The following is a 16007-nucleotide window of genomic DNA, read 5'->3' as shown; positions in this document are numbered from 1 at the left end:
AGGAGAGCCCACGGGGTTCGTAGAGGTGGGCATAGCCCCCCACCTTCCCCAGGTGAAGGAAAGTCTCTGCCTCAGTGGCTGCAATCCTTCCCACAACCTGCAAGGGAAGAGATTCAATGATGTGCTCTCTATCTATTCATATGCGTATAGGTTTTGTCCCTTGGGGAAGTACAGACAGCCTGAAACTTAAGGTCCAGCTGCCTGCAGGCAGGGTGACTGGCTTGAATCAGTTTCCTATTATGATGTATGGAATTCACAGATCTAGAGATTGACAAGCTTTATCCCCACCTAACTAATAAAAGCCAATGCGTAGGCCCGATTAGGCGAGTCCAGTCCTTGAATCTGCAGGTGCCTTGGCCCCACACTTAAACTCTATTCAGGGCTACTGTCTTTTCTTAACCCTGCGCCACCCTCCTCTCCCCACAACCATTGTCGCGCGGGACGCAACAGGTTTGACTATGATTTTTCAGACATGATACCAAAAACATAGGCAACAAAAGCAAAAACAGGCAAATGGGACTGCATCAAACTTAAAACACTTCTACATAGCAAAGGAAACAAGAGTGAAAAGGCAAACTACAGAATGGGAGAAAATCTTTTCAAACCATATAATAAGGGGTTAATTTCAGAATATATAAAGAATTCCTACAACCCAAGAACAACAACAAAAAACCCCACAAATAACCCAATTGAAAAATGGGCAAAGGACTTGAACAGATATTTCTCCAAATAATATATTCAAATAGTCAGCAAGTAAATGAAAAGATGTTCAACATCAACAATCATTAGGGAATCACAATCAATTAAACTACAATGACATATCACCTCACCCTCATTGGAGGACCACTATAAAACAAAAAAAATTATACTGGGTGTGAATGTGGAGAAATTGAAACCCTTGCGTACTGTTGGTAGGATGGTAAAATAGTACAGCCTCTGTGGAAAACAAGGTGGGGTTCTCAAAAATTAAAAATGAACTGCCATGTGACCCAGAAATCACATTTGTGGGTATATATTCAAAAGAACTGAAAATAGAATCTCAAAGAGTTATGTGAACACCCGTGTTCACTGCAATATTATTTACAACAGCTGATATATGGAAATAACACAAATGGCCATGAGCAGATTAATGGATAAATAAAACGTGGTTATGTACATACAAAGGAGTATTACTCATCCTTAAAAAAGAAATTCCTGTCACATGCCACAAAATGGATGAACCTTGAGGACATCATATTAAGTGAAATAAGCCAGTCACAAAAAGACAAATACCACATGATTTCACTTATATGAGGTATCTAAGATAGAAAAATTCACAGAAACAAAAGTAGAATGGTGGTTGCCGGAGGTTAAGGGGAGGGTGTGACAGGGAATGTTCAATGGGTATACTTTTAGTTACACAAAATGAAAGACTCCTAGAGATCTGTTGTACAACACTGTAATTAATAATACTGTAACGTACACTTAAACACTGTTGAGAGAAAATGTGTGGATTTTGTTTTACAATAAAGCAACAACAACAAAAACTCCATTTTGACCTGAATCAAGAAATGAGGAAACAGACAAACTCAAATTGAAGAACATTCTACAAAGTAACTGGCCTGTACTCAAAATATCAGTGGCATGAAACACAAAAATACTCAGGAATAGCCTGAAGAGATGTGATAACTGAATGCAACATATCATCTGGAACTTTCCTTCATTATAAACAATATTACTGGGATAATTATTAAAATATGAAATGTGAACAGAATAATTGTATTATGTCAATGGTAATTTAACTGATTTTAATAATTGTCCTGTGGTTATGTAAGAGAACATTTTTAAACAACGAAGTATTGAGAGATAAAGGAGCATGGCATCTGTAACTTAGGGTTCAGAACAAAAATAATGGAAGGGAGAAGAGAGAATGACTGAAACAGACTGTGAGAGTAAGGAGAAAGAGAGAGGGAAAGAGTGAGAGAGAAAGCAAATATTAAATGTTAACATTTAGTGAGTCACAGAGAAGGGTATACAGAATTCTTTATACTATTCTTGCAACTTTTCCATAAACTAGAAATTAGGCCAATTTAAAAAATTTAATTAAAATCATTTTAAAACAAAAAGTAAATAAATGTATACAAACATACATATGTATGTATATATATACGTGTGTGTGTATATATACACACACACACATATATATATATATTTAAGCACAATTTTCTCAGAACCCACCCTTTGCATTCTAATATAAATCCAAGCCAGTACTAAGACATAGATGCCTAATAGAGCTGTTCTCAAAGACTAAATTCTGTAATCGTGAAAATTTGAAAATTCATGAATATTCCAATTTGTTTCTTTTAGCATTATATGCCAGGTATTACTAGAACAGGGCCAGACAAAGTAATCTGAGATAATAATCAAAGAAATGAAACGTGTTTCTTCCTTCTAAGTAACTGTCTAATAAAACAGTCAATTATAATATAAAGTGATTGTGTCTCAGGAAGAAGGGGTGAATTTGCAGCTAGTATCCCACTCATTAACTAAATATAATTTTATTCCCCCAGTGCCATCCAGGTTCTCTTCAAAGCAACCTATCTGACAGATTCTTCAGCGATAAGATTCCTGAATTCCCAATATTAACACCTTGGCCAACAGCTCCTGCTTTGATATCTTTATTCACTAGAGAGGTTGTTGCCAGAAAGAGTAGCCAAATAATTATCAGTTACTACATAGAATGTGAAATTCCTGACTGAGCTGGAATAAAAAGTTGACTTTAAAATCATCAAAACAGGGCCCTTAACACAGTGGGCCAACTAACACTGAGGAATGAATGAACAAATAAGCTGCAACAAAATATTTTCCAATTCTTAAAACTACTGTCTTAAAAATCTTACATTTCAGAATCCAACATAAAATCTTCTCAGATCATTTTGTCTTCACTGAGGTGAAGAAAAAAAATAAAGTGAGACTTTTCTGATGATTCATAATGAACAAGCCATGATTTTAATCTTCAAGGAGCATATCCATAAAGAAGCCATTTGGGAAACTCTTCTAAGAAACTGTCTTCAAAACAAAATTACAAATGATATAAGAGAAAACAATCTAATATTTTATAGTCAAAAATTTCTTTTAAACCAAATATTAAGTTACTGACCACATCTGCCTCTGACTGGTTTTCCAAAATTAAATAAAATCCATTTTATAAAAACCCAAATATTTACTACTTAGGACATTTAAAAAAGAGACCATACGAAATTTCAAAAGAACAGATTTTAAACATTTTAATAAACTTCTAAGAATTAAAGAGACAAAGCCACAGATGCAAGCAATGTTACCAAAAATAGCCCCTCCAAAAAAAAATTAACAATCTGTTTCAATTAGAAGAAATTTATTATTTATATAACAACCTCAAAAAATTGCAACCAATGCAAAATTATAAAGACAATGAGATGGAAAAACATCTGAACATTAAATGAAAAAAAATTAAAAACAAAATTATATATAGGACTTCCAGTTTCTAGTCAGCCATGAAGAACTTAGAAGTCATCACTGAATCCTAACAAGTAAAAAGTTAACATGCAAAATCAACAACTCTCCTTCTATCCAGCAGAGAAGTGAGCAAGGAGTGATATAAATGATACAAAACCAAAGAAAACAAGAAAACTGCAGACCAATATCACTCATGAACATAATGCAAAAATTCTCAATAAATTAACAATTCAAATCTAATAATGTTAAAGAAAAGAATTATACACATGACCGAGTGAAATGTGTCCCAGATAGGCAAGGCTGGGAAAATCAATGAGCGTAATTTACCACATCAACACCAAAGAAAAATCATATCAACATAAAGTCACAACAACAGATGCAGACTATATACCTTTCACTTAACTTGAAATAGATCACAGACCTAAATGCAAAGAACAATCTATAAAACTACTACAAGATAACAGGAGAAAATCTAGATGATCTTACATTTGGTGATAAGATTTTAGAAACACCACCAAAAGCACAACCCAGAAAAGAAAAATAATTAAATTAGGCTTCATAAAAATTAAAAACTGCTGCTGTATGAAAGACACTATGAAAAGCCAAGCCACAGACTGGGAGAAAATATTTTCAAAAACTTATTTGATAAAGAACTTGTATCCAAAATATACAAAGAACACTTAAAACTCAACAACAAGAAAATAAACACCTCACCAAGGAAAATATACGAAGTACAATTAGTCATATGAAAAGGTATTCAACATCTTAGGTTACTAGGAAATTGGAAGTTAAAACAGTAACACATCATTACAAACCTATCAGAATGGCGAAAATCCCCAAACTGACACACCAAATACCAGTGAAGATACAGAGCAACAGGAACTCTCTCATTCACGGCTGGTAGGAACTCAAAATGGAATAGTTATTTTGGAAGTCAGTTTGGCAGTTTCTTACAAAGCTAAACATTATCTTACCATACAATCCAGCAACTGCACTCCTAGATATTTACCCAAAGGAGCTGAAAACCTATGTCCACACAAAAACCTGCAGACGAATATATAGAGCAGTTTTATATATATAAAACCACCCAAAATTGGAAGTAACCAAGCAAGATGTCCTTCAATAGGTGAATGAATAAACAAACTGGTACATCCATACAATGCGACAGATTCAATAATAAAAAGAAATGAGCTATCAAGCCACAGAAAGACATAGAAGAATCTTAAATGCACGTTGCTAAGTGAAAGAAGCCAGTCTGAGAAGTCTAAGTACTACATAATTCCACCTACATGACATTCTGGAACAGGTAAAAGGTTAGTGGTTGCCAGGGATGTGAAGGATGAGTAGGTGAAATACAGGGAGTTTTCAGCGTGGTGATACTATTCTGTAGGACAATGTAATGGTGGAGCCTTGACATGGATTTTTTAAAGTCCATAAAACTGTACAACACAGTGAAAAGTAAGTGTGTATGTGTGTGTAGGGGTAACGTATGGGAAATTTCTATACTATCTACTCCATTTTTTTATAAATCTAAAACTGTTTTAAAAAATAAACTTTTTTTTTTAAGCGTGTTTTTCCAGGACCCATCAGCCCCAAGTTAAGTAGTTGTTTTCAATCTAGCTGGAGGGCACAGCTCACAGTGGCCCCATACAGGAATCGAACCATCAACGTTGGTGTTATGAGCACCGTGCTCTAACCAACCGAGCTAACTGGCCGCCTCTAAAAAATAAACTATTAACCCAATTAAAATATGGGCAAAGGACCTGACTAGACACTTACTCGCTAAGGAAGATAAACAAATAGTCAACAGGTACATGGAAAAATGCTCCATCACTAATTATTAGGGGAATGCAAACCAAAACCACACTGAGACACCAGCTCAAGTCAGTCAGAATGGCTAGCATCAAAAAGACAAAACATAATAAATGCTAGCAGGAAAATGGAGGAAAGGGAACCCTTGTGCACTGATGGTGAGAATGTAAATTGGTACAGCTGCTATGGAAAACAGTATGGAGGTTCCTCAAAAAACTATTATAAAACTAGAACCACACTATGATCCAGTAACCCCATTTCTGGAAATAAATCAGAAGGAAATAAAAATACTCTGCTGAAGAGACATCTGCACCCCCATGTTCACAGCCGCAGTACTTACAACAGCCAAGACATGGAAACAACCTAAGTGTCCATGATGAATAAATTGCAAAAGAAGATGTGGTATGTAGATATATCTGTATCTATATACCTCTATATCTGTGCCTATACCTATAATGAATATTATTCAGCCATTAAAAAGAAAATCCTGCCATTTGTGACAACATGGATAGACACTGAGGGCATTAGCTAAGTGAAAAAGTCAGATACTGTATGATCTCACTTATACGTGAAACCTAAAAACAAAAAACCCCCTCATAGATAGAAAAGGAGATCAGATTTGTGGTTACTCGAGGTGAGGGGAGGACGAACTGGATGAAGATGGTCAAAAGGTACAAACTTCTAGTTATAAGATAAACAAGTACTAAGATATATGTACGACATGATACGCATATATATGAAAGTTGTTAAGAGTAAATCTTAAGAGTTCTCATCAAAGGGAAAAATATTTTTTTCTTTTTCTCTTTTTTGGTAACGGTATGAGGTGATGGATAAAACTTATTGTAGTAATCATTTCACAACGTATATAAGTCAACTCATTACGCTGTGCACCTTAAGCTTACACAGTGCTATATGTCAACTGTATCTCAATAAATCTGGGGTGAAAGGAAGCATGAATTCTGGAATATGACTGCCTCGTTCAAATTCTGACTCCCCTAGTTACAATGTCTTGGAAGCATGCTCCTAAACCTCTCTGTATTTACAATAGACCATCACAACCTCTATAAAATGAGGGAAATAATTTTATCTACCTCATACAGTTTTCATGGATATAAAATAAGTTAAAACAAAGACCACTAACAATAATATTTGGCTCATCATAAACAATGTATTAATGTATTAATCATGAGATATTAAGGAACCATACCTAAACATATTTCATTTCCACATTCCACAGTTGGATAATTATGTTCAATTCTGTTCTCATTTTCTCAGTCAGTTACAAAATATACTGACTGCCGAAATCTGCTCAAAATCCAGTTCTCTAAATCTAGACATCACTGGCTCTTGCCTTGAGTTCTGTAGATGTAGTTATGGTTTTGTGTGAGGGATAGAATCTAACGTGTCAAATAACAGTGGTTGCTCTAAAATGATCTCACTTTATTTTTCAAGCAATCATACAAAGTAGGTATTATTTCCCCCCAACTCAATACAAGTATCGAAAACTCTAGATGAGCCAGATACCTTGACCCAAGTTAACACAGTTAATAACTAAAGTATGTACCAGAGCTGAAATGTCCCATTAATATCAGGTTATACAGACTTTGCTTTTTAAGCATTCTAGCAATTAGGTAATACCCCTCTAGGAGGCAAATGGGGGAAAAAACTCTTAGAGGGCATTTCCTTAGGAAAACTGAAGTTATAAATATGCCCTGAAAGGACATAGGTATTGCTATCTCACAAACTTTTAATACCTCAAAAAGATTATGTAGCTAGATTCAATGAGATGGTAAATGTCTTTCAATCAAATTAAGCTTTATCTAAAAGTTCATTGAACAGTAGCTCTTGAAAAAAATAATAAACTATTAACTTTTTTAAAAAGCCTAAAATCCAATTTTTCCTTGAAATGTAAATTATATTTTACTAATATAGATACTAATTTACTAATATTTACTAATATACAAACTCATATTTTACTAATAGCAAAACCACCAATAACCTGGGTCTAAAACTCCTTAATTAAAAGGTAAACAGCTAAAAACTTTCAGTAGTAGCTTGCATTCTTATAGATTCCTGTTGCCTACTGAAAGATATAAAAGAAATTCCTTGTAACATTTCACAGCTTTCAAAAATTATTATTTAATGACATGGAAAAATGCTTACCCTATGACTGTCAGTTAAAAAACGCAAAAGCCACAAATATACACACATACATAGATAGAGAATGTAATGCAAATTTGGGGGGGAAAGGGAAGAAAGTACAACTTGTATCTGTTGGTTATCTTTGTGAGATGGCTCTATTCACTTTTTCTACAGTGAACATTTTACGTTTCATTATAGACAATAAACCTCAATTTCTCAACAACAACAAAATCCAGAACACCTTAGTTTTTATTAGAGAAACGAAGGAGAGTCTTAACCCCCAGTGAAAAGAAACAACTATCTTTGAAAAAGGTCCACTGGGGAGGGTGGAGGAAGTGCCTTTATTTAACCTCCATGGGGGGCAGGGGCTTATATTCCTACATTTTGTTTAGTTTGACTTTATTGAAGAATGTCAGTGAGAAAACAATTATTTTAATCACTAAAATAGTATCATCTTTGATTATTTAAAAGCGACATCATAAAGGCTACCATTTTAACTCTTTCATCCTTTGTTTGCATCACTATTACCCATTTCAGCCTCCTATGCCATAAGAGTTCTGTTAACTATGATACACTTTTTTTAAACAGATGGAGGAAAATAACACCCAATTGACTAAGGTCCTAAGCCATCCAATTCATTCCACTCAAATCAAACTTTATTGTTTGCCAAGCAGAGCTCAGCAGCGAGGTTTTATAAATCAGTAACTGCCACACAGCCCTTCCCTACCTTGGGCCTCCCTCCAATAGGGTCACAGGATTGCCTTCAAAGACGGATGAACTTGGAGAAAGCCAGGCCACTGAGAGGCACTGGAAGAGATTCTCTAGCTCTGCTCAGTTAGTTCCCAGAGCTCCAAAGTCTTGGCTGATACCCTTATTTCTGTGTATGTACAGCTGTGCACATGTGTGCATACACTAGAGTGGGAAGTTTTATTTTTTTTAAAGTCTCAGTCCGTCTTGTTGCTCTAGTGGCTTTCTTCCCCAATATCTTTGATCGGTAAAACTGAAAAAGGCTTTAAACAATTGATTTTAGGCCTTCCGAAATGCTAAAACTCACCCCTTTCACGGGAACTCCTCACTACCCTAAGCAAAGTTGTTAAGATGTGTTTTTATTTTTATTACTCTTATGGTTCCCTTTACTTCAAGCCTTTTCCCTCTTCCCAGGACCTTCTCTCATCCCCATGCATAGTACTCTTCTATTCATTAATTAACCCTGCCAGGCCAAACCAGAAAAATGTCACAGCAGGTGTTTCTATCTCCTTCACATCCAGGACTCCTTTTTCTATCAGTAGACAACCTATCATCCATCTATCCTGCAATTTAGCCATCAAATAATTAAAAAAGAATCCTTTACATCCAACCACTTCTGAATGGTAATGAACTTCTGCTTAATGTGTATCTTACAATGATGAGTTCTGACTGAGAAGCAGGACACCACAGTTAAACAGGCACCGTCTAGCCAGATGGCCTGGATTTGAATTCTGACCCTTATTTAGTAGCTGCACTACCTTGAACCCTTTATGTACTCTTCCTTTAAACAGGAGGAAAAAATACTAGCTGCCTCATAAGGTTCCTTTGAGTAGTAAATGACTTAATACATGTAAAACACTAATAGGACCTGGGCAGAACAATCAGTAAATGTTAACTATTTTATTATTCCTTTTACCCATAACTGTGGAAAGAAAGTTTAGTCTTCTATTAAAATTTTCAGGAAATAAGCATATGAGAAAATATTTTTATAGGCAGGCAGCCCATGGAATTATATTACTGGGGTAAGATGGGTAGGAAATTTAGTCTTTTATGGTAGACAATGAGACAGACAAAACGCTGAAAGGTGCCAACTCTCAGGGCAGCGTGACGTCACTGAAGAACCTTCCGTGGAGATGCTAGCTGCTGAGTGAATATACAGAAGGCCTATTTCTGGCAATGCCTATTAGCACAATCAGGTGTGCTGCTGGGTAATGTCACAGTATTTTCTTTGTGTGGCCCCACAGGAGACTTCTAAATGCTTCAGTGCGGGGAATATGCACTGAAATATGCACCTTAGACACCAATCTGATGTTTTTGCTTTGTCTGTTAATTATGCCATGCCTAAAATTTGTACCACTAGGCACCAAACTGACCTCTTCCCTGCTTTCTTTAACTAGGGTCTTTAATCTGTTGTGCTGTGTTTTAGTCATTGTTACCTCAGGTGTTTTAATAGTGGACATAAATAAATGGCTAATGACCCTAGGGGCACTCTCCTTGTACTCAGACTTGTCTTTCCTCTCTCCATCCCAGACTGCCAAGTGATTGTTTTGCTTTTTCTCAAAACACCTGGCATTACGTTAATATTTAACAGTTTCTGAGTTCTGGGGCTCCCCCTCCCTCCTGGATTGTAGCACCAGGTTTTGGTCTCCCATTTCAGCCCGAGAGCCTACACTTGCAACTTTATCTCAGGACGGGAGGCTCAGCCCAATCTTGAGAAAAGAGGAAGCGCCACAGCCACTGACCTGAATGTGGTCACCCTCAGTGCCAGGCCTGGCTCACTGTCCGTTATCGCCCCTCTCATCACCCAACGGGATCTAGCATCACCTGGAATGTGTTCTCCACAAATCTGATACAACTGGCTTTAGTACTTGGGACACTTAAGTGTGTGATGTCACTTCATGGGATTTGTTTTAATAAATATCCAGTGACATTTTTACAAGAAAAATGATGGTTCTAGAATGCATTCTTTTCACCAAGAAGGTTTACTGTATAAACAAAACAATGCTCTTTATTTGGGATCTTCTCCAATTCTTTCCAATCAAAACATGTTTGTCCTGCCAAGGCAAAGGGTCAATTATCATCATTTTTGTTTAGGAGAGTAGCAAAGGACATTCCAAGGATAATGAGATTGAAGTTGGATGCTAGGCCAGCATCTGTCTCATTCTTGCTGAAAACCTAGTGGACTATACAGGTCCACTCTATATTGAATAAGTGAAATTTTTCTTCTTTTCCAGTGTAGACTGGTCAGCGCTTTTGGACTGATGAGGAGGCAGCTTCAAGTGCACTGAGGTACACAGCAGTGTACACACAGCAGCATACACACACAGACAGGCCTCTTCACAGGGCTTAGGACCCGCGCCACAGATACAAACAGAGGAATTCAATTTCCTTCGAGTGAGTTCGTCTCCCTGTCTGACAGATAACCAGAGGGTGCTACCCCACGGATCCTTTCTCCTGAACTCTTTCTTTCAGCCAAGAAGCAAGTGAGATGGCCTACTGAGGTGTGTTTGTAGGTGTAATGCAGTAGTAAGAAGGGGAAGTGAAGCTTCCTACCCAACAAGAAGAGGAGTCCTGTTCCCAAAAACTATTTAATAGAGTTCAAAACTAGACACAAATTAACTTCAGATACTTAAACAATATCTCAAGTTTCTTTGTGGTCTAAGATTCTGAGATACCTAATGTCAACTGTAAAATATTATATTAAATAAAAGGGATCACAGGAGGTCAAAATAAAGAACTTAATGCAATGTAAACAAAGTCATTTCCTTAAGGAGAAAAGCTTGGGTCCTGAATTTAATGAAGTTCTTAAACTCCAAAAAGAATTAAAGAATGATAATATCTGGGTTGAGGTACCCAAAGTAACTTTATGACAGTAAATGCAACAGAGGCGGCATTTGAGACACGTGTCACACAGATGACCAGTGTGCAGAATTAGCCTACATGAGGAACACTTTGAGTATCTTGGGTCATCAAAGTTTATGTGCTTCCAAAATGCTTCCAACCTGGAAAGAATACCCCAGTGCGATCACATAAGCTCCCCAGAATACCAACATGGGGGACTACGGAGAACTGCTACTGAAGGGACGGGAAGGAGCGAGGTTTATCTCACATCCTTACCAAAGCGGGAGTCATTCCACTCCCAGCTCCTTCCTGGCAGAAACTTATTGCCCTAAGATTGTATTTTGGTAAATAATAGAGCTCACTTTTAATTTCTACCTTGGATCCACACAGCGGGTCTCTCCAGTTCACTGTACACACCAATAATTTTATTCTTATATTTGATCTGGTGTATAATTTTGAGTCCTACAAGATCGATATCTGAAAAATGGGATGATGTGTACACTTTTATCTTCAATCATCCATTCACTCATTCATTTATTCAGAAAATATTTAATTGTACCTAACCACATGCTAGGTTCTATCCCAGGCAGTGAAATTACAAGGGAAAAACGCCTCTGCTCTCAAACAGCATCACGCCTAGTGAGGCACCGGGACGAGCAATCACAAGGGCAAGTGGTCAATGCCACACTGAGGCGCGCATATGCCATAGGCGGTGGGAGGGAAAAGCGCTCAGCGCGTGTTTACAGGGCTCAGGAAAAGGCTCCCAAAGGAAGGCCTGGAGACCAGACGTGCAGGACAAGTCATATTTTAACACGTGGAGGAGAGAGGTAAAGGACGACGCAGGGCACGAGTCAGAGCTCACTGCTGTAGCTGAGAGTGGGATGAGTTATAGGAACTGGGGAAGAAAGCGTATTGAGACAATGAAATTACATGGTGACTGAGATGAAACTTCTCTTCCTGAGGAGCTTACATTCAGGAGAGGGAAGCAGACCCTCTACAGTCCCTTTCCATAAGGCTGGTGTCACAGTGGAAGAACACACAGGGAACTGTGGCCAGACAGGCACAGAGGAGGGTCTTCAACATCAAGCAAAGATGTTAACATTTTATCCTATAGGCAGCAGAGAGTCTTTGAAAAATTCCATGTGGGTACTAATGACAACAGTGGTACTGGAAGGCACGAAGCACAGAGACCAACAAAGTGGTTTCTGCCAAAGCCAGGCAAGCAAGATGGGCCTGAACAGGCCACCCACTGTGCCAAGTTTATAGTGTCTTCTGTTAGCTAGGCAAATGGGGAGTCTTTCAAATATGTCATTAAAAGAAGAAAAGGAGAAGTCCAGAGCAATATTTTCTGAAATTCCTGTATTTAAGGGCTTGGAAAGAAGTTATATCATAAAAAAATTTTTCAATCCTTCCTTGAAAAAAAACCTCAATGATAACAAGTTTAAATTTTACTACGGATAACCTTAAAGCCAATAATAGGCATACAGGTAAGCAAACTGTGGCTTGTCAATTTGAAGAAAATATACATTGAAAATAGAAATAAGAGATTATATAAAAGCCCAAGAAACTTAAAATGTAAGTAGAAAGGCAGAATAAAAAATTATATGTACAGTATGCCATTGTATATACAGTATAGTTTGTAGTACATGCTGATAGACGAAAAGATAAAAAAGTTAAAATACTTTTCTATTATTTTATTCCAATTTTTAACAATAGAATAAAATGAAATGAAAAAAACCAACACAACATTAATGCTTATTGTATGCAATGGGCCTGACCCAGATGGATTACACTCAATTTCTTGGTTCTTAGTTTCCTAGAACGGTTTTTACAAATGGTCCTGTTGTCCAGCTATACTGTTATTAAAACACACAAAAAATCGGATACTTTGGCTTAAGAAATTCTTAAAATTCCTATTGTGAACAGCTATCTTCTTCCTGACACAAAGATAAGGCAAATTCAACAAGCTGAAGGGACTCAAAGTCAAAGAACACAGAGGAAACATATCACAAATAATTTTTGCATGTGTGTTTCTCTTGAATGCTTCAGAGAAAAGGGTTTCTGGAAAATGGTTCTGACATGTAAGGGCCTTTGAAAAGCTCTTTAAAAACAATTCAGTCAACAAACATGCCATTTGAGCATCTATGAGCCACTTACTTTAAAGATACAAAGAGAAAACACAAAGTTCCCTGCCCTCAAGGAACTCACAGTCTAAAAGGAAAGAAAGGATGGTTATAAATAATTGGCAATGATGGATAGTGAGTCCTCTAATAGAGATATGATGTACAACATGCTGAAATAAGCAAAGACGAGAGGTAGAATGAGAAAAGTCAGGGTAAGCTCCGGAAGGGAGCTAGGGCTTAAATGAGCTATAGGATGGGAAAGATTTGAACAGCACATGCATGGAATTGTGAAATGTGAAACAAGGCAAATGTACATAATTTTTAGTTATTCCCTTGGTACAGAGAGTGAGGGGAAGAGCAACAGGAAATGAGGTTAACAGAGCAGTCAGGGAGCAAATCACAAAGGATCTTGTATTCAAACTGGAGAATTCAGCTATTACTGAATTCTGTCAAAGCTACACTGCCATCAGTTGCAAGATGCAACATGACTTTATGTACAGTAAAAAGAAAAAAAAGCTTTATGCTGGGGTCTATTGAGAAGTTTGATAGAATAGTCTTGCATAAAGCTACACTACCAAAGGGCAGCAACACCAGGATAAGGTAAAGAAATAAACTGGTCATGCAAAAAGGAAATGCAAAGAACTTTGTATTTCTCAACTTATCATTAGGTAGAAGGAAGGAGGAAAAATCCCTGAGAAATAAGCTCGAAGCCTGTGTGCAATCTGAACTAAAGCTACCAGTGTGGTCCAAAAACAAACAAAACAAACAAGCGAAGAATTTAAAATGGTCTCAGTTTGGTAGTGTCCTCAGATGCCTGGCAGAAACAAATGTAAATGCTCTTTAGATAAACCAGACTTCAATCTAGGACAATAGCAATTTAAGATGCAATCTCATTTTAAAGATGACAAATAAAAAATGTGCATCTCAGAATAAAAAAACAACAACAAAAAACAGATCTTACAGTCAGTCCTAAATCTGGAGATGTTTCAGAATTACTTGGGAAACTTTTAAAAAAATACTTATTACCAGGCTGCATACCAGAGATTCTCAGACAGGTAGGCCTGAAGCAGAGTCCTGTAATCTCTACTTTTAACAAGCTACCCAAGGTGTTTTTAAACACTGCTAGACAAGATACCAAAAAAGACAGTAGCATCTCTCTGCAGAATCCGCCAAAAACTCCTACTGCAGACAATAAAGAACAGCAGGATTGTAAACCCGAATGTAATTTGGTCAGACCAACACTGCAGGAAGACAGTGTTGTGCCGGTGGGCTTCGTGGAGAGACAGATGAGAAGAGGGAATGGACAGGAGATGGGGATAGTAAATATCACAGGAGATTACTGAAATAGTTTTAAGGCAAGAGATGGTAATCATTTAAATAGTAACAATGGTTAAAAAAAAAAAAAGAGTACCAACGAGGCAGAATTAGACATAATTTTCTAAAAACTAGATGAAAGCAGAATCTAAATCTAAAAAATTTCAGCAGACTAATATCTAATTGGCAGTATAGCCACTAGGCCTTTAAAAGTAAATCTTATTGGGGTATAGTAATCCACCAACTTTTAGCTGTATAATAAAGTATAAGTGCTATACAAAATCCTATACTACTTAAACATCAAATGTTTCAAATGCACCTAACACAAAATAATCTCCAAGTTCAGATGCAAGCATAGAAGGATTTTATTCTTTAATGTTTCACATTTTTATTAATTAGTGTATATGAGAAAAAGGATTTTCACTAGTTGATAAATTTAAATTAACTAACAGAAAACAATGAATTAACAAACTTACGCTGAATGTGAATGAACTGTTTTGGCTGCTTAAACTCTCCTTTGTACAAGCGGTTGTAATAGTTGACGTTGCTCTCTGCCTCAGGAACTGGAATGACCATGCTCTCTTTTTTTTCTCTAAACACTTGCTGTGCTGAAATAGCTCGCTGTAAATGATGTTCCTGGAAAACGTAAAGTAGGCAACATAAGTTGTTGTAATAATGTTAATCCAATGCATAATTATATTTAAATTTTACTGTGTGTAATAATCGCGAGGTGCTTTAAGAATCAATTACAAATAGCTCCTATGCCCCAGACCTACAGAAAACACTGCCATCGTTCTCCTGTAATACCTGTGTTCATGCTGATACCACCCGAGATGATTACAATTTTAACAAGCAGGATTTGAAAAATGATTAAATATATACATATTCACAAACTAGAACTTAACATCTTAATTACAAGAAAATTGATCCCTTGTTTGCTAAATTAAGATGTTTGTCACCAATACCAGAATATAAATAAGCAAATGATGGGAAAATAATTATCACAGATTTTAAGTATTTTCTACATTTATACACCTGAAACTTCAATAGTACAAAATTCTAGGTAATTCAAAGAAAGATAAAATGATGTTTAACAGACTATATTAGTATCACAGCAGGAAATATTTTTAAACAAAAGTTAAACAAAAAGTTCCTATAAAATACACCCAGATTCTAATAACTTGATTACCTCCACCACCTAAGGCATACTTTCTCCCTTGACCCACTATGGACCATTCCCAACAAACCAGGTTTACCTTGTGGAAGGAAAATTAGGCCATGTTACTCCCCAATAGATTTCCTTCATATTTAGATTAATGGTTAAAAATCACTCAGTGACTTATAAGACCTTATATATCAGTGACCTTGTCTCCTACCTATCTCCTCATCCTTCATTCTAGCTATGCTGCCTCTCCTTAAGGTTCCTAAATATCCAGTGGATTGCTTTTGAAATTCCTAGAAATCTCATCTCGTAAGAGAGGTCTTCTGTTATTTCCTTATCTGTAAGAGTACAGCTCCGCTGCAATGCATAAATTAAGAAGTACTTTTCAGTAG

General features: G+C 36.6%; 1 protein-coding gene across 3 annotated transcripts in view; it reads right to left on the bottom strand.

The window, feature by feature from the left end:
- Positions 1-16007, bottom strand: part of EPC2 (enhancer of polycomb homolog 2) — a 114029-nt gene that overhangs the window by 58979 nt on the left and 39043 nt on the right. For all 3 annotated transcript variants that reach the window (XM_019737477.2, XM_019737478.2, XM_019737479.2), the window contains exon 2: positions 14930-15089. In XM_019737477.2, coding sequence (XP_019593036.1) covers positions 14930-15089 — 160 coding nt within the window. The remainder of the gene's footprint in view (positions 1-14929; positions 15090-16007) is intronic.

Source organism: Rhinolophus sinicus, linkage group LG01 (genome assembly GCF_036562045.2).
Source record: "Rhinolophus sinicus isolate RSC01 linkage group LG01, ASM3656204v1, whole genome shotgun sequence".
Lineage (NCBI taxonomy): Eukaryota > Metazoa > Chordata > Mammalia > Chiroptera > Rhinolophidae > Rhinolophus > Rhinolophus sinicus.
This window is presented reverse-complemented; position numbering and strand designations above follow the sequence as displayed.